The sequence below is a fragment of the Portunus trituberculatus genome, chromosome 23 (assembly GCF_017591435.1).
Source record: "Portunus trituberculatus isolate SZX2019 chromosome 23, ASM1759143v1, whole genome shotgun sequence".
Lineage (NCBI taxonomy): Eukaryota > Metazoa > Arthropoda > Malacostraca > Decapoda > Portunidae > Portunus > Portunus trituberculatus.
This window is the reverse complement of record NC_059277.1, coordinates 7,224,016-7,242,356: the sequence shown is the minus strand read 5'-3', so window position 1 is coordinate 7,242,356 and position 18,341 is coordinate 7,224,016. Positions and strand designations below refer to the sequence as shown.

Here is an 18,341-nt window from a genome sequence, read left to right as displayed (position 1 = left end):
AGCGAGCTCAGAGCTCATAGAACAATCTTCGGGTAGGATTGAGACCACAACACACTCCACACACCGGGAAAGCGAGGCCACAACCCTCCAGTTACATCCCGTACCTATTTACTGCTAGGTGAACAGGGGCTACACATTAAGAGGCTTGCCCATTTGCCTCGCCGTCTCCGGGACTCGAACCCGGACCCTCTCGAGTGAGTCGAGCATGCTAACCACTAGACTACGTGGTGTGTGTGTGTGTGTGTGTGATTCACCATGGTTGTCTTCTGGTCAACCAACCAGCCTTTCTCTATGGAAAGACCTGAGCTCATACTGACCAAGGCCACAACCCCTCGAATAACATCCTGTATCTAATTGCCGCTAGATGAACAGGGGCTACACATGTGTGTGTGTGTGTGTGTGTGTGTGTGTGTGTGTGTGTGTATATATATATATATATATATATATATATATATATATATATATATATATATATATATATATATATATATATATATATATATATATATATATTCATAATAAATCATGTTGAACTTAGTCAGTGGTAGGTACAGGCAAATTATACATATGTCTATCTAAAACCTAGATATTCTAATAAATTTCATAAATTTAATTCTTAGATTCACTCAGAACAACTTTAAAAATAGATGTGGCTATTATACAGAGCAGTGTCACACTGCACATGGAAAGATGATGAAACTACATAACTATTTCTGAGAACTGCTGCTTTTAATCAATTTGAATTTTAAAGTGTCTAATGTATACAATATAGATAAATAAATAAATAAATACTTCAATAAATAAAATTCTTTGGAATGGATTCATCACATTTCAATAACATTGACTCAAATAAGGATGAAAGGTGAAGCAATATTATCCTACAACTAACTTTCAAGCTCCTCTTTCTATCTACCTCGATATATTTCTGAATATTGATCTATCTTCCTATCAAACTGTCAAATTATCTATCTAGTTTCTGATATCTTACTTAAGGCTGATGCATAAGGCATTCATCCCATGAATAATATTAAAAACAGAAGCTTTGCATATCATGTGTACTGGAATGTCTGATGATATTTTTGAGCTATGTGCCAATACACTGTAGTGGTGGTTTGCATGTGTTGCTTGCAAGCAAGTAGTCAAAGGTCTAGGTAAAAATGCTTATATCCTTGGTTTATTTACAAAGAAAAGTTATAATTTTTTGTCATCTTATATAAATCCACTGGCCTCCCCTAATAGCTAAGAAGGGTTAAGCCATATACCTCACCATGATGGCTTAGGGTATGTCGACTAGGTTTCTGAGAGGGTTATTACATTACAAGGTCACAGCCTCTCAGCCTGTCCCATCACTATTCTCTATGACGTGAAAGGAGGCAAGTCCAATTGTTCAAAGTCTGCATCCCACCATGAATTTAAATCTGATAGTGAGCAGAGAATGCATACTATTGCAGCACCAGGCCACTAAATGTGCACAAAGAGTGAATGTGTAAACACACAGTAACTTCAAGGTGCAATCTGCAGCACCATTACCTTGCATTCTGGCAGAAAACAGTGAGATATGAATGTCATCCTGAGTCTCCACTTCTTAGGTTCTCAGCAAGAAATCACAGTGTCACAGCAGCCAGCCAGCCAGCCAGCCAGGGCAGCAGTTATCTTGGGAGACATTAAAGTATTTTTCACTTGTTTCCTGGCTAAATGCCAGTCTGCTCTTGTTACTTCTTTGGTGCAACTGCCATGTGTGAGCACAATCATCCTTATTGCATGCCTACCTGTCAACTGTAAGTATATAAATAACCAATGATATGGACTTACCTACGCTCTTCACTACAAATCTGTACATAACACACACACCACCAGTACATATTCTTCATATTCAAAAGACAACACATTATGTCTACTACAGTACAGTATATTGTTGCACAATGCTGTGTTGTAAAATGTAAATCAACAAACTTTGTCACTAGCTACCAACTGTGGAGCAAAGGCAATACTTAATCAGATCTGAGATTCTGGGCAAAGTTTCAAATGTATACATACTTACAGGTTAAATGTTGGAGTGGTAATTTGATTTGTAAGTGTGTGTGTGTGTGTGTGTGTGTGTGTGTGTGTGTGTGTGTGTGTGTGTGTGTGTGTGTGTGTGTGTGTGTGTGTAAATTTCCATGGAACTGCTTTTGTACACAAATATCAAGAACCACCACCAAACAACAATCTCGAAAGCAGTGATGAGTATAAATTGTAACAGATTTAGTGAAACATTGTCATTTAAAGCCATAACATCCACCTCTCTTTCTCTCTCCCTTGCTCTTTGTCACAGGTTCAAAGAAGCCACATCCACTTAAAGTTTTGAAGGGGATAGTAATAAAAAAATAACAATAACAACAAGAGCCCACTAAATCAAAGCAGAATACACAAAGTTTGAAATGAGATTCTGTTGAGTATGAAAAGCAACAGGCTCCTCTATGTAATATATGAAATAACAACTGTGCTTGTTTGACACATTTGGTAGATCAGAAGCAGACAACAGACATTCAGGGTATGATGTCTGGTCAATGTCATTCTATATACACATAATCAGGGAACATTTATAAGTCACCTGACAATCTTGTCTTGAAAGAAAGTCTATCTGTAATCATTCTTTTCCCACAGCATGAATGAAGTGGGAATCAGTGGTGAAACAAAAACACTGCCCTAAATCTCATCTTGTGGGAAAAGAAAAATCTGTATTCATGATCACATTGAAAGTAATTTAGTAAGCATGGAGAGAGATATGGTTTTAGAACAGCAATCTTCCTAGAGTTCCTTCTGCCTTCCCTGACTGGCCCTGCTAGTGAAAAGGAAAAGCATATCACCCACCATTAATGACCAAAGGAAATGTCACATCACTACCAATACAACAATAGCAAAAAAATTTGTCTGATATACTGTGAACATCTGCAAAACTGTATACAAGTATATTTTATGAAAATACTATAAAAATAAGATAAAAAGAACATAGAAAAAGAGACTACAAAAAACTAGCTCCTGAATCTACATAAGGCAGCTTTTAGGTTGCAGGAGGGGAGAGAGAGATAATGATGACAATGTGATAATCAGAGCCAACTATGTCTGAGTTACTTTTGATTGAGGCATCAGTGGTCACTCCCAGCCAGCACTTCTTGATGGACCACACTGCCCCTCATGCTTCACTTCACTCGGCCTAGAGGGAATGAACAGCACACACCAGCCACTCATCCTTCCACACCGCTCCTCATCCTCCACTTCCCTTGGTCTAGAAAAGGCTGAACAGCACACACCAGCCACTCATCCTCCACTTCCCCAGGTCTAGAAAAGGCTGAACAACACATGCCTTCCACTCATCCTTCACACACTGTTCCTCATCCTTCACTTCCCCGGGGCTAGAGAGGCTGAACAAAACATGCCTGCCACACATCCTTCACACACTACCCCTTATCCTTCACTTCACTGGGCTAAGGGGGCTGAAGAACACACGCCTGCCATTTGCACTTCACTCTACAAATGTCTAATACATCTACCACCACGAGGTTTGGAATGCTGCCGTGCACATTCAATATCTTTGTACTATGACCACTCCCCACTGCCACCTGTAATGTGATAATGATGCTGATGGTTATAATGGTGGTGATGATAATAATGATAATGATGATGATGGCTCCTAATGATGCTGAGAAAATAAGAATTGAATAGATTGAAAACGAAGTACAAAGCTAAATAGAAATGTAGAAATATAAACACATAAAGGAAAGAGGCCAACATAAATGGTTATTCTCTACACCCTTAGGTCACTGTGATAACAAAGCATGCAACAATTTCCTAAGGAAGAGGTCAAGACAAGGTATACTGCAGTAAGTCACTCCTGTACTGAGATTCCAAACTTTGGCTGAAGTTTAAAATGTCCACTCACTATAATAGTTAACGTAATACATACTCTACTTCCCTCTCTGACATTCCATTCATTAATAGCTGAGGCATTATTTATTACACACACACAAATGCATGCACACACACATGCACGCACACACACACACACACACTTATGAGATTTTTTTTTTCTTTTTTGCCTCAGCACTGCTTGAAGACAATGTATCATAATAAATGTTTCTGTACAAGTACATAGCAAGGCAGCTGGCCAGGTAACAAGGGAAAGCCAGCCAACCACTCACTACATCCCTACTACTCTTTGAAGGGCTATAGCTAGGTTAACGACAAGAAAGACAGGTTATGTATGTATATGTGTGAATTAATGCTTGTTTTATCAGTGTATGTATGTTTTTATCCATTCCACACTCCACAAAAAGAAAGGCACAAACCAAAAAGTAAAGAGAGATGTAATGGCTGAGGGCCGAGTCTCAACACCACACTAGTACTTGCTACCACAAATGGTGAGGAACTCTACATCTCCCCTGACAACCTCCTCTTGGCATGTGTTACATGACGAGAGTTGTTATTGCTGCACTAACCCACAACAACTGCCACAATCTGCATTTCTGATGTCATGGCACTATCTTATTGTTCCTCAATCTTCACCATTTTGACAACAGTCTTTGTGTGTCAGCCTGTAACTTGTATGTTTCTAGTGTAGTTTTGGCAGCTTTGATGCACAGTACATGGAATGGGAGGTCAAAGAGCCTAAAAATACACAAACTAACCGGGATTATTCCTGATTGCATTTGCTTCCACGCGGTCATAATAGTTGACTACACCACTATTTCAAACAATACAGACTAGGAATGTACTGATACCAATATCTTTTACCAATAATGATACCGATACTCATTCCTGAGTGGATAATAATATTAATACTCCAATACTTTGCTGATACTGATACACACCAATATTCATGCACAGTTCTACATTACCCAAAGATTAAAGATGTAATAATTGATAAACCAGTTGACTTAAATTCATGCAGCAGCAATCCACATGAAGAGAAGTAACATCATACAAACACAAGTGACAGCAAGGCAAAGTCATGAGAATCATCAAACTATTACAAACAAAACAAATATCATGAACTGCATGTGATGGTATTGCAGGGAAAGGAAAATACTCGTAGAAGCAGAACACCATGTTGCCATGTCTGCTGCACATACTTGTATCTCTGATTCTCTGCTTCAGACAAGAGCCAATCACTTGCCTTTAAGAAACCCAAGTTATGTGTAAACCCACAAAATGAGCACCTACTACTGAAAAGTGAACTTATTAATCAAAAGTCAGGTTGCATGACTTGCTTTATATATCATCCACCAACAGTCCATCAGTCCTGTAGTTCATTTTCCATCTTGTCCATATCCACACTGAAACTCAAAAGGTAAAACTGACCAAGATTAAGGAGACAAAAAAAAAAAAAAAAAAAAAAAAAAAAAAAAAAAAAAAAAAAAAAAAAATCAAAGAGCTCAATGCATCTCTCAGTTAAATAGCTGACTGGGATCTGCTGCATCTAGTGAAGCACAAAGGAAATAGATGGATTATGACTGCTGCTCACATATACATACACACAAGAAATAATAAATAAGCTATATAAACAAGTAGGTAAAGAGACTTGAAGGCAGTCAAACCATCAGCAACATTGGATACTGGCCATCCAGAAATAGGTTGCTACTATCAATATCAATACTGGTAAATCAGTACATTCCTAATCCTAACACTCAGGAGTAAGCTCTAGTCCACAACTGTATTTCCAATGGCATGACTTATTTGACAGAAATATCAGAGTGAGGTGATAAACAGTTTTAAGTGTTGATTTACTGACAATGGGTTGACCATTATAATGCCTCTCTCCCTGGCATGACTTGTGGAATGTGTTGCCAGAGTTGGAGATGCACTCATGTGACAGAACATTAATCTAGCAGGTTTTGATGAGACGTACACACAAAAATTAACCATCTGCAAATGTTAAAGGTCTCCACATCATTGTTCCTGACTTTTAGTGACAAACAATAGCAGATGATCAATTCTTGGTAACTGTACTTTTAACTGTCAATTTAAACAATAATGAGACTGTAAACCTATTTTAGTCCTATGTACATTCAAGAATACTATACCAATATAGCATTACTTCTCACCCACCTACATGGGCTCTCAACTTTCAACCACTTAACAGACAGAGTGTGCCAGGAAGGCACCACCAAATGTCAGGGATTATTGCACCCAAGAGGCAGGGACCCACAGTGGCTCCGTCTCCACCCTGTTGACGGCTGTGACAAGGAGCTCAAAGGCAGAAGAGAGCTCATCATTCACTACCACCTCATCAAACCAGTGGGAGTAGTGGAATTCTATCCTAGCTGCTGCTTTCAGCATGTCCTTGAACTCATCCTCCTGAAAAATCAATTTAATTTTTTAGTTAATGCATCCCAGACTCTTCTTTTCAGGTAACATAAACTGGAAACTTTAAATTGCTATATGTGATACAAAATACATCAATATGATCACTTTTTTCTCAGAAAAAATTCAAATATAACTTGCAGTGAAACCCCTGGAGTTATTTTCATCAAAGGTTGAGCGTGCATGAGCTGCCAGTCTTGTTTCCTTGAGCACAGCCAGAGTAGGAGGCTTGATATATATCACGTAGGGTTTGAACTCTGCAGTTCTCAGGTACTTGAGGGCCTGCGGGAAGACGTTTAAGTTTTTTGTCATGCATTCCATTTGTCAGCATTTTTCCCTCATAACCCCAAAGATTCTCCAACAGGACAGCAACACTTATAAATGGTGAGCAACTCACCTGGTAGTGAGGAGTAAGTATCACAACATAGCCAGCATTGATCATGCTCTTGAGGGTGATTGCCGAGGTACCATACAGGTGGCCCTTGAACTCCCCATGCTCCACCAGAGTGCCTGCTGCTGCCTCCTCCTCCAGTTCATCCCGTGTAACAAACTGATAGTCCCTGTTGTTAACCTCACCAGGTCTGGGAGGCCGTGAGGTCACTAGAACAGGACAAACAGGACAATCACCACCATCACTACCATACCATAATTCTTACTTCATCAAGCAAAACAAAGATAATATTCAACCATAAACAAAGAGACTAAGCTGCGAAGAAACCAAATAGCAAGACTCACTAGGCACAGGTGTTCTGTACTTATCCACATCAAGAGCCACCAGGCGTCGTTTGAGTTCGTTGCGGCCGACCCCTGGTGGACCAATCAGCACCACAGGTCGGGGCAGACCAGGGCGAGGGTAGAGGCGTGCCACTTCCTCATATGTGGGCACCTCCTCCCGGTCAAAGTCCTCGCTCTCTGAAGCATCGTAGATTATCTTCTTCACCTTGGGCGATGGTCGGCAGCTGGGAGACTTGGGAAGAATGCAGCCTGCAACTGTAACAGCCTTTGTAGAAAATCTCAATGCTTCGACACGCATACATGTAGATATAACTTATTCCGATTTCTCATATTCAAGGTTTACATCTTAACAAAAATTAATATCACAAGAGTGCTGATTTACTCAGACAAGCTTTATGGCTACTATGATTGATATGCACTTGACAAAACCAAATTTTAAGCTCAACAATGGTTCAGATACACTTGGTGAGGGCTTACTCTGTCCATTGGCAGTCTGGTCCTGGCGGTGAGCAAGGATGCGTCTTTCCTGAAGCTGCCGTGAAGGAATGAGTCCAGCCCTCATGTTCCGGTCACCTTCCTTCCTTGCCTGCCACCTGCCACACACCAACGTACATCAATCAATCACATGTACGTATCATCTCATCACATCACATTTCCTTGCAGCTTTAGAAGGGGGAGAACATAACCATCTCCCTCAACAATTAGACCTAATACTGAACTCTCTATCTGCCCAGGGAACACTGAGACTAAAAGATATTCATACATGCTGGAGATGAACTAAAAAATGCCTACAGGCAACCCCCGTTTAACGAAGGTTCACACAGCGAAATTTCGCTACAACGAAGGTTTCGTTTTACTACCATCTGCTCGTTTAACGAACACCAAACTTGCTTTAACGAAGTTTTATCCAGGTAATTTTTTCCAAATTTGAAAGCCTCACCGTATCATGCAAGCTCACAGGCTTTTGAATACACCAGGAGCTGCTGGTACTAAGGCCTGCCTCAGGAGAAATCCTGAGACACCTGTAGAATAAAGATCAAGATCAAGCCTCTCGTGGACAACACAGGCACTGCCGATACAAAGGCCTGACTCAAAAGAAATTCTGCGTCACCTGTAGCATCAAGATCAAGATCAAGATCACGCACCACTCACTCCCCAGTCAAAACATAACAGCGTCACCAGCAGCTCATCTACCCTAGTTCAACTTACCACCAAAACGCCCTGCAATGTGGCCTAACGTTCCTAAGAAGACCAGGAAGTGTCTTACTCTCGAAGTGAAGCTGGGTATTATTCACAGACAAGAGAGGCCAGAAAACTAATAACATTGCTTGCCACCATCTTGACTCCATCTACTGTCTACTATTTTCAAGTCAGCAGACTCTATTAAGAAGGCTGGTGAGACCGCATCTTCCTTGAAAGCTAAAAGAACCACCTGAACTCGTGACTCTACAATGGATAAAATGGAAAGCCTTGTGGAAATGTGGTACATAAGTTTTGTATGTGGTACCATGATGCGCACTTTGTTTACATTCCACAGGTTGCCGGTTAGTGTATTTCCCGTTTCACTCTCCCTCCCTTCATAAAGTTAAGATCATCAACATTATAAAGTTACGTACATACATACATTAGTGTACATTATAATGACTTAAATTAAACTACCTAAATGTTTAACTTCATAATTTTTACTTTCATTAAACCTTTTACTGTACTATGATGCACTCTCGCTTTGTTTACTCTCAATGGAAGTTCAAATCAGGGGTTAAACTTGTTATAATCAGTTCACTTAAGGAAGTTTTGCTTAACGAAGTGTTTTTTAGGAACGTAACCCCTTCGTTAAGTGGGGGTTGCCTGTACTTCATCTATTTTCTTTAATCATTTACTGTTTTAATTCTATTTCTTCAGATATTATAATGTCTACTACAATTTTTCTCTAGTATTATTGAAGTCTGTTTGTAAGTCAGATGACAATCAAACTTAAATATCCAATATATGGTGTTGTAAAGATGTGGCAATTCTCTCTGGGCTCTCTACATCACAAGGACAACTCACCAGTAAGGATCATCTTGGGTCACTATATGCAGGATATCCATCTTCTTGAAGGGAAGTCCTGCCTCTTTGCATGGAATGTGCTTGTCCTCTTTGGGGTCGTAGTCAAAGTAGGCACGGACCCGCACTTTGCTCTCCCGCAGGTGAGCCGAACTGCCAGCCGGAAGCAGCTTGAAGGTGATGGTGCCCTCCGCCTGCATCTGAAACATCAAACATCACATTACCACTCAAATAATATCACCATTGTATTGTCTCCTGTACTTCAGAAACATGAAAAGTGAAATGAGTGAGCACTTACAGCAAGATCTTCAAACTAAAACTTCTAAATTCAGTAACTTCCATCATTGTTATGATCTTATTCCATTCTCTCTCTCTCTCTCTCTTACTCACTAAGATCTTATGGACATCAGCTGGTGTCTTGCCCACCACATTGAAATTGTTCACCTCCAGCACCTCATCCCCAACATGGATGAGTCCTGAGCGGTCCGCAGCACCTCCATGCATGATGCGGGCAATGATAATGGCACCAGTGCGGTCATCCTGCTTGATGGTGGCTCCCTATGGGTAGACAAAGATGATGTCACCATAGTATACCATTTGTGCGTCAGTGAGTCTAATGCAGCAGGTCTTATTGTAACTATCATAATTCAAATATCAATAACTATAGAAAATACAGTATTGCTTTCACTTCTTGTCACCAAATTGGAGCTTGCCAAAACACAGACACAAGCACTTTCATTGTGAGGTTCCCTACTTTCTAAATACTTCCCCAGAGCTTTAAGACACACTGCACATAAGGATACTAAGCACACTTCATTCAATCCAATCACTTTCATTCTTTTTCTAACTCATTCAAGATAAGATTCTTGTCAACCTTTCTTTCACAAACCTGAATTTCACATTTAATCTCCCTTTCACAATCTGTACATCATGTTTCCTCTTTCTTTTTTCCTTGACAAGCTCAGGCACACCATGCAAATAATGGACTGTAAAACATAACTTATCGAGCAGTAAGGATCCAACCAACACATCCTCATACCAATAAACACTGCCAATCTATGCATGTCTCACATGACATTACATGACTATCAACAAAAACTGCAAGTGCATAACAATTGAATACACTTGGAAATGCAGGATAGCTCAGGCATGGTACAGCATTTCATGTGCGTCCACTACTTATCAAGACCACTCTCTTCTACTCACCACAATTGGCTCTGCTCCCTTTCCTTCCTGTGCAAGCAGTGAATAATAACAAAACCCAATGAGAGAAAAATTAGGCAACAATATAACATCCACAAACAGAAAACTTTCATTCACCTGCTACAATTATAAATTATGTTATATGTATATACATTTTTTGCATATAAAGCAACATCACTTCCCTAATAAGGCTGGCCATCTTGGATCTTTTTTTACATCTTTTATGCTTGTAATAAAAAAATTCCAGCAAAATCTATGTCTTCAAAGAATACATACAGCAATTAATATAACATTATGTATTCCAGATTCAATTAATGGCCAAATTGAAAGACTACTGCCACTGTTTTCCTCTGCATTGTAAAATATGATAATGAGAAATATGATGAGTGGACAGGAAATTCCTATTCTTAATTTTCATTCCAACACTGAGACAGAAAGGTGTGGCCACTCTTCTAAAGTCTGCATAGAACAATATGCCACAGTGACAAGTGTGACACAATCTCAATGATAGCAAATAAACAGGGAACAAAAGAGTATGGCCTTACCATCGGCTCATTGCTCTTCACCAACTGTACAATCTTGACTGTCTCTTCATCCTCATCCACTTCTACAGGTATCTCTGGCAGGTGTGGAGCAAAGTCCTTCGCTGCAATGCTGTCGTGAGCCTGAAGGACGCCCTGTTGGTACATAAATACATATATCTCATCATCATCATAAGAGAGAGAGAGAGAGAGAGAGAGAGAGAGAGAGAGAGAGAGAGAGAGAGAGAGAGAGAGAGAGAGAGAGAGAGAGAGACTTGCAATTCACCACAAAAAAATAATTCAACAAGACTGATCCAACTACTCCATCAATTTTTGAAGTGATAATGTAGTAATATGTTTCAGTCAAATTATTTTATACTTCATCTATGTCAGTTTATATTTCAAACAAATACATAAAAATAAAATAATTACCCACAATGTTTCTGTATCTACTCACACAAGCATACAACTGTAATAAACTCCTATGTGGTGTCTTAATGTTATCTTCCAAGAAAAGGTCATGCAGAGGTCACATGGAAGAGCAGACTGACCTGTAGGTGTGGAGACTGCAAGATGGCAAACAGTTCAATGGCGTCTCCCGTGGGAATGGTGCAGCCATGAATCTCTTTCATTATAGAGATTCCGATCTCCTCTGCATTGGACATGAGGGCCTGGCATGTCTTCCGGGTGCGGTTGATCTGAGAAAGAGGAAACTAATATCTTACTGAAAGTATCTGCATGGTTCTTATACTGTGTGCCTAAAGATTGCTACACTACACTGGTCTGTGCACTTAACATGTAGAGAATTCACCGATTTGTGGATGCTAATACTAATATCAGGCTCACATCCTGCATGAGAAATTTTTAGAAGTTAGAAAGATGGTTACCTCTGACATGTACATATATAACAGACATGATACAGCCAGTGGACTGAAATCAAGAAATATTTACAAGAATGCTGTGGGATGGAGTAAGATAGATACTGGAACTGTGCCAAGATAATTAAGACTTGTGGACAGAAGCAAGTAGAGGCTTTTGTGAAGGATATATTCTTGAGGAGCATCTTAAAATCGTTCCAAGAGTAAACAGATGCACAAGAATGGGGCAATACCTTGTTATGTACATTAACAAGGGCCTGGAGCTCCCGGGACTTGAGCAGGTCTGCCAGGAAACCAAAATCCTCTTCATCGCTGTCTAGCTGGACTCTTGCCTTCTCCAGGGAGGACAATAACCCACCCAGCGCTGCAGAGGGTGGGCATCAATGTTAGTTTCTAGCAACACTGTATCAATCAATAGAACAATATGATATCACAAACAATAACTCATGATACTAAGAACTAACAATAATCATAGATCTTTACTGACAATATCCACAAAGACTCTTAAACTGACGCATTACATTGACCACTGAGTATATAGTATCAAATAATGTTATTCTATACAGACAGATAGACAGAAATGTTGACCACCTTCCATAACGTTATTAAGAGCAAAACTGACATACATTGATATACATACTAAATATTTAGATAATTACTTTGCCTAGAAAAAAAGTCACAAGCCTTCAATAACAATATTTGTATACTTATAATCCTTAGTGCACCATAAACTAAGACATCATATCTGCATCATTACTTCTTGATTCACAACATAATTTTTCCTGCCAATGGTTTGCTTCCTATGGACTACTTAGCCTCTTCCTTTGCTCTATACACAGCTCTCTTAGCTGTGCATTTGAGTATTGGTGTTCCTCTTCATGGTTGTTACTCTTGAGTTCTTCACAGAGCTTTCACTTAAGACAGCAGCAGCCACAGTCATTCCACCATCAAGAAGCTTTAGGTCTAGTCTATCATCAAATACAATAAACTCACACTTGGAGCTTGTCTATTGTTGTATATGACTCATTCATACTAAGAGACTATGATATAAAAAACCCTATTGTATGAAGCATGAAAAACAGTAGAATCTTTAAAGAATGCAATATCTCAGAGGCCACAAAACTCGCTGAAGAGGAAAGTGAAGAGAGGCACAGGACTGTCACCGTACTGGCTGACACTCACGGAAGATACCAGTGACTGTACAACCACGGAATAAAAAGAATAATCAATCAATCAATCAATCAATCAACAAGGAAAAAATTAAATAATAATTACAATATAATAATAAAATAATAATAATAATAATAATAATAATAATAATAATAATAATAATGATAGTTATAACAATGCGCATTAACAATAAAGAGAAGATGTTGCACAACACCGGAACAAGCTTGAAAGACACAGATACGCCGAAAGCTCAAGTCTGACTAGGTAAGGATATCAAAACTGATTTTCAAGTTTAATATCCTTGATGGTTGCACTACAAATGTAAACATCATACCAAAATGAAAGTAGGAAGAAATAGCAAATTTTCAAACATATCTCAGGCAAATAATTTCAGAATGAGTCCAAAATCAGTAAATTACACCTTTTTCCAGCATGTACCATAACCTTTCTATTTCCAATTTTCTCAGTTCAGATATAGCCCTGCAAGTGCCTGGAGGTGGCACAGGCACTGACAGGTGAAAGCAGTGACAGAACAAGATGGTGCAGCAGCGGCAGCAGCAGCCAGCATGCTAGACAACTCACACAGGCTACCTGAGTCTCCAGCGGCCATCACAGCTGTCATGCCGGTGAATGAGTCCGCTCAGCACCACCAATGCTGAAACACCAAAAACACAAACCATATCACCAACACTATCTGTCAGTCTTTACATTTCTTAACTGCAGAATCTGTCTCTCATTACATTACAATCTGTCTCCTGGATTCATTATAACAAGAACAAAAGAAAAGGAGGGAAAGCTATTTCATTCCATCATTCATCCCCATCCATAAATTTATTTAATCTTCCTTTAAAGTTCCCTATTGACACAACACTAACAATATGATTACTGAGTCCATTCCATTCATCAACCACTCTGTTAGAGAAACAGTTCCTTCCCATTTCTTCCCTAAACCTAAATTTCACAAGCTTAAACCTATTATTTCTTGTTCTATCCTGGCTACTGATCCTAAGAGCTTTGCTCTTGTTCCCTTTATCATAACCCTTATACGATAAAAATACTTCTATTAAGTCCATCTTAGTCTAAGTCTCTAAAGAATGCAAATTTAGTTTCTTCAGTCTCACTTCGTAGGGAATATCCTTCATCCCCTGTATCTTTATAGACATTCTCCTTTGCACAGATTCTAATACACCTACATTCTTCCTATAATGTGGGGAACCGAATTGTACCACATATTCTGAATGAGATTTGACCAGCACGAAATATAATTTTAATATTAGTACTTTGTGACTTCTGCTTTTAACACTCCTAAAAACTAACCCTAGCAACCTATTTCCTTATTTCTAGCCTCTATACATTGTTTTCTTAGACCAACATTGAAGCTAACTATAACTCCTAAATCTTTTCATATTCTAAACCTTGCAGGGCCTTGTTGTTAATCATTTACCTATTGTGTGGGTTTCGTCTATCTACACTAAGTACTTTGCATTCATTAATGTTGAACTGTATTTGCCATCTGTCTGTCCATTTATTCATCTTACCTAAATCTGCTTGCAAGACAATGGCGTCTGAGTCTGACTTATTCAATCTACCTATCTTTGTTTCATCTGCAAACTTATTAATATTCCACTATTCAAATCATTAATACATATATATAAAAAATAACAATGGCTCTAAAACTGATCCCTGTGGCACCTCACTTGGAATTAGAGCTGTTTATTACGACTCTCTGCCGCCTTTCACCTAAGCAGGACTTTATCCAGCTTAATATTTTCCCCCCTATTCCATGCACCCAAACCTTTCTCAAGAGCCTCTGATGTGGTACCTTATCAAGTGCTTTACTAAAATCTAAGTATGTATAGGATGTCATAGCTATCACCATTATCTGCCGCCTCATATACTTCATTATAAAAACTAAAGTTTGTAAGGCACAACTTTCTCTTCATAAAGCCATGCTAAGAGTGATTTATCAAGTTGTGTTTGTCTGATGCTCCCTAATGTTCTTTGCTATCAATGACTCCATCATCAATTTATTTACAACTGAGGTTAAGCTGTCAGGTCTATAATTAGACATTAAGGTTTTATCACCTTTCTTGAATATGGGTGAAACATTGGCTTGTCTCCACATTATCAGTACCTCACCTGACTCTAATGACGTCCTAAAGACTGATACTAACAACTCACTGACGACCTCCTTGTATTCTTTAAGTATTCTTGGATATATTTCATCAGGTCCTGGTGACTTCAATTTTCTTAGTCGATCTATCTCCTATTCTACCAGTTATGTGAATATCTACCTAATAATCTATTACTGTAGTTCAAAATCACAAGTGAAAACCATTATTGAAGCTTTGTCTACATCACAAAAGAAACAACTTCAATATACATTCTGACAAGGAAAAGAATTATATTACCAAGATGAAAGCAGTTAGCACATCCTTTCTCTCTCTTAAAACACAATAAACCACCATTATAAACTAAAAGAACACATAATTTGCAAGTGGCTATCAAATACACTGATCTCTTTTGCCTCAACACAAAGAGAGCAACTTAATACACCACTATTAAACAAAAGAACAATACAAGTGAAACAATAATCTTTCCCTCACAGCCCTGTATTCATCCTCACCTGGATAATGGTACAGGTCAGTTAGTAGTAGTAGTAGTAGTTAGAAGTAAACCTTTGTTCCTAATCTCAAAAAGCACGAGTCTTACTTTAACTTTCCTTCAAACACTCTCTTATTTCATGCTTTTCACTTCACTGTCTTTCCAAAAATTGTTCACCATTTGACACCTCTTCATCCATTCAAACTTCTACCAAAAACTGTCTAAGGGCGCGACACTTCCTTATCTCCCTTCCCCCTCTGACCGCTGAATGTGGACCCGACGTCTGTCCCACCACACCATCCCAGTCAGTGACCTATTTCCTGACCTGACCTACTTTTAGACTCCGTAGGTACAGGTCATCTTAAAACAAAAGAAGCCATTGAAAATAACTTTAAAACTTACCCTCCTGCGCCTTCTCACTTCCACCTACAACATAAGGCCATAAGGATGCGATATTAGACGAGAAATACACTTAACGTGGACATTTAGATCACAAAATAACACAGAACAATGGAAATGGTATAATAGGAACCAATACTTCAAATATCGGTCATTATATTCTCGAAAGTAATAATGTTCTGCACTAATAACACCTGTAATAGTAGGAGAGTGGGCAGGGAGAAGGTTAGGTCAGACTTGCCACTCCCTACCTGACCTAGTACCGTGACCTGCCTCCCAAATGTCAAAACAAACCACCATTTCTCATTATTTTAACACATTTCCCGCCCTCATTCCAGCTGGCTCACCATTTTGAACGAGGCACTAATGGGTTTGCTTACCTTTATGTGCATCTGGTAATAGCAGGTGAGCAGAATGTCATAATTTGAAGCAGAAACCGTCAGAATACATGGCCAAGTCGATATCAGATGCTGGCCATGTTGTCGTCTGCACACACTCACTCTCTCCTCTCCCACCTCTCCCTCCCTCCCATCTACACCTTACTCTTTAATTCATCTATACACCACGTCTTATATAGCACAAATCGAACCACTATAGATTCTTTTCTCATCTCCATTACGTATATTTCGTATGCTCTGTGATATATGTTGTTTTAATTCATAAACATCACTCTTCTGTAACTTAATTTATTCTGTCCACACTGTCTCGTTGATATTCACCTAAGTACCGTAGGCTACCATAGTATTATCAGCTTTATTTCAGCTTTCAGACTAAGCTTAAAAGTCAAATACCACATAAAACCATTTCCTTTACTTCTATTGAGGTCTTTAATGTCACTTTGATTATTGTATGGCTACATATATCATCTTTATCTCGTCTTTCAGTTTATCAACATTCTACGGTCTCTAGTTTATGTAAATACGGCTTAATTGTTTAATGCATAAATACCTTTACACTTTTTTTTTCTGAATTCTATCAGTTTTTTTTTTTTTTTCTTTTTTTCCCGCACGATGCTCCTTCACGTCCTCCCTCACCATAGCTGGAGCCATAACTTCACAATTTATCATCAACAACTGACAAGCTGATAACAATAGCTAAATGATATATATATATATATATATATATATATATATATTTTTTTTTTTTTTTTTTTTTTACATTACAAGGGCACTGGCCAAGGGAAAACAAAGTGTTGGAAAAAAAAAATCCCGCTGGTTGCCAGGCCCTGTTAAGAGGAAAGTAGGAGAAAGAAAAACAAAAAATCTAAAAGGAGGGTCCAGTTAACGTAAGAGGTGTCTTGACACTCCTCTTTTGAAAGAGTTTAAGTCATAGGCAGGTGGAAATACAGACACAGGTAGAGAGTTCCAGAGTTTACCAGTGTAGGGAATGAAGGAGTGAAGATACTGGTTAACTCTTGCATTAGGAAGATGGACAGAATAGGGATGAGAAGAAGTAGAGAGTCTTGTGCAGCGAGGCCGCAGGAGGGGGAAGGCATGCAGTTAGCAAGTTCAGAAGAGCAGACAGCATGAAAACAGCGGTAGAAGACAGATAAAGATGCAACATTGCGGCGGTGACTTAAAGAATCAAGACAGTCAGTTAGAGGAGAAGAGTTGATAAGACGAAAAGCTTTAGATTCCACCTTGTTTAGTAAAGCTGTGTGTGGATCCCCCAGACATGAGAGCCATACTCCATACACGGGCGGATAAGGCCCTGTACAGAGCAAGCAGCTGGGAGGGAGAGAAAATGGACGAAGACGCCACAGGACACCTAACTTCTTGGAAGCTGATTTAGCAAGAGTAGAGATGTGAAATTTCCAGTTTAGATTTTTAGTGAAGGATAGACCGAGTGTGTTTAATGTAGAGGAGAGGGAAGTTGAGTGTTATTGAAGAAGAGAGGATAGTTGTCTGGAAGGTTATGTCGAGTAGATAGTTGTAGAAATTGAGTTTTTGAGGCATTGAACAAAACCAGGTTTTCTCTGCCCCAATCAGAAACAAGTGAAAGATCAGAAGTTAGGCGTCCTATAGCATCTCGCCTTGAGTCATTTAATTGTTGTTGGGTTGGGCGTCTGTTGAACGCTGTTGAATAATGCAAGGTGGTATCATCAGCATAGGAGTGGATAGGGCATTGAGTCAGATTTAGGAGATCATTGATGAATAATAGAAAGAGAGTGGGTGATAGGACAGAACCCTGTGGAACACCACTGTTGATAGTTTTAGGGAAGAACAGTGACCGTCTACTACAGCAGCAATAGAACGATCGGAAAGGAAACTGGAGATGAAGGTACAGAGAGAAGGATAGAATCCGTAGGAGGGTAGTTTAGAAATTAAAGATTTGTGCCAGACTCTATCGAAGGCTTTCGATATGTCAAGGCCGACAGCAAAGGTTTCACCGAAGTCCCTAAAAGAGGATGACCAAGATTCAGTTAGGAAAGTAAGAAGATCAC

At 39.1% G+C, this 18,341-nt stretch overlaps 1 protein-coding gene across 7 annotated transcripts in view; it reads right to left on the bottom strand.

Moving 5' to 3' along the window:
- Positions 1-1,161: 1,161 nt before the first annotated feature.
- LOC123507863 (MAGUK p55 subfamily member 7-like) overlaps positions 1,162-18,341 on the bottom strand; it is a 19,306-nt gene continuing 2,126 nt past the window's right edge. Inside the window, exons 1-13 of one of the 7 annotated variants that reach the window (XM_045261116.1) lie at positions 16,279-16,420; positions 13,478-13,550; positions 11,959-12,089; positions 11,399-11,560; positions 10,872-11,003; positions 10,330-10,356; positions 9,514-9,681; positions 9,127-9,323; positions 7,555-7,670; positions 7,078-7,332; positions 6,740-6,942; positions 6,484-6,624; positions 1,162-6,336 (exon numbers count right to left, since the gene is read on the bottom strand). In XM_045261116.1, coding sequence (XP_045117051.1) covers positions 6,160-6,336; positions 6,484-6,624; positions 6,740-6,942; positions 7,078-7,332; positions 7,555-7,670; positions 9,127-9,323; positions 9,514-9,681; positions 10,330-10,356; positions 10,872-11,003; positions 11,399-11,560; positions 11,959-12,089; positions 13,478-13,517 — 1,749 coding nt within the window. In that variant the 5' untranslated portion in view covers positions 13,518-13,550; positions 16,279-16,420 and the 3' untranslated portion in view covers positions 1,162-6,159. Of the gene's footprint in view, positions 6,337-6,483; positions 6,625-6,739; positions 6,943-7,077; positions 7,333-7,554; positions 7,671-9,126; positions 9,324-9,513; positions 9,682-10,329; positions 10,357-10,871; positions 11,004-11,398; positions 11,561-11,958; positions 12,090-13,477; positions 13,551-15,901; positions 15,966-16,278; positions 16,421-18,341 lie in introns of those variants that run through there. The other 6 variants (XM_045261120.1, XM_045261119.1, XM_045261117.1 and 3 more) reach the window with 6 other exon arrangements.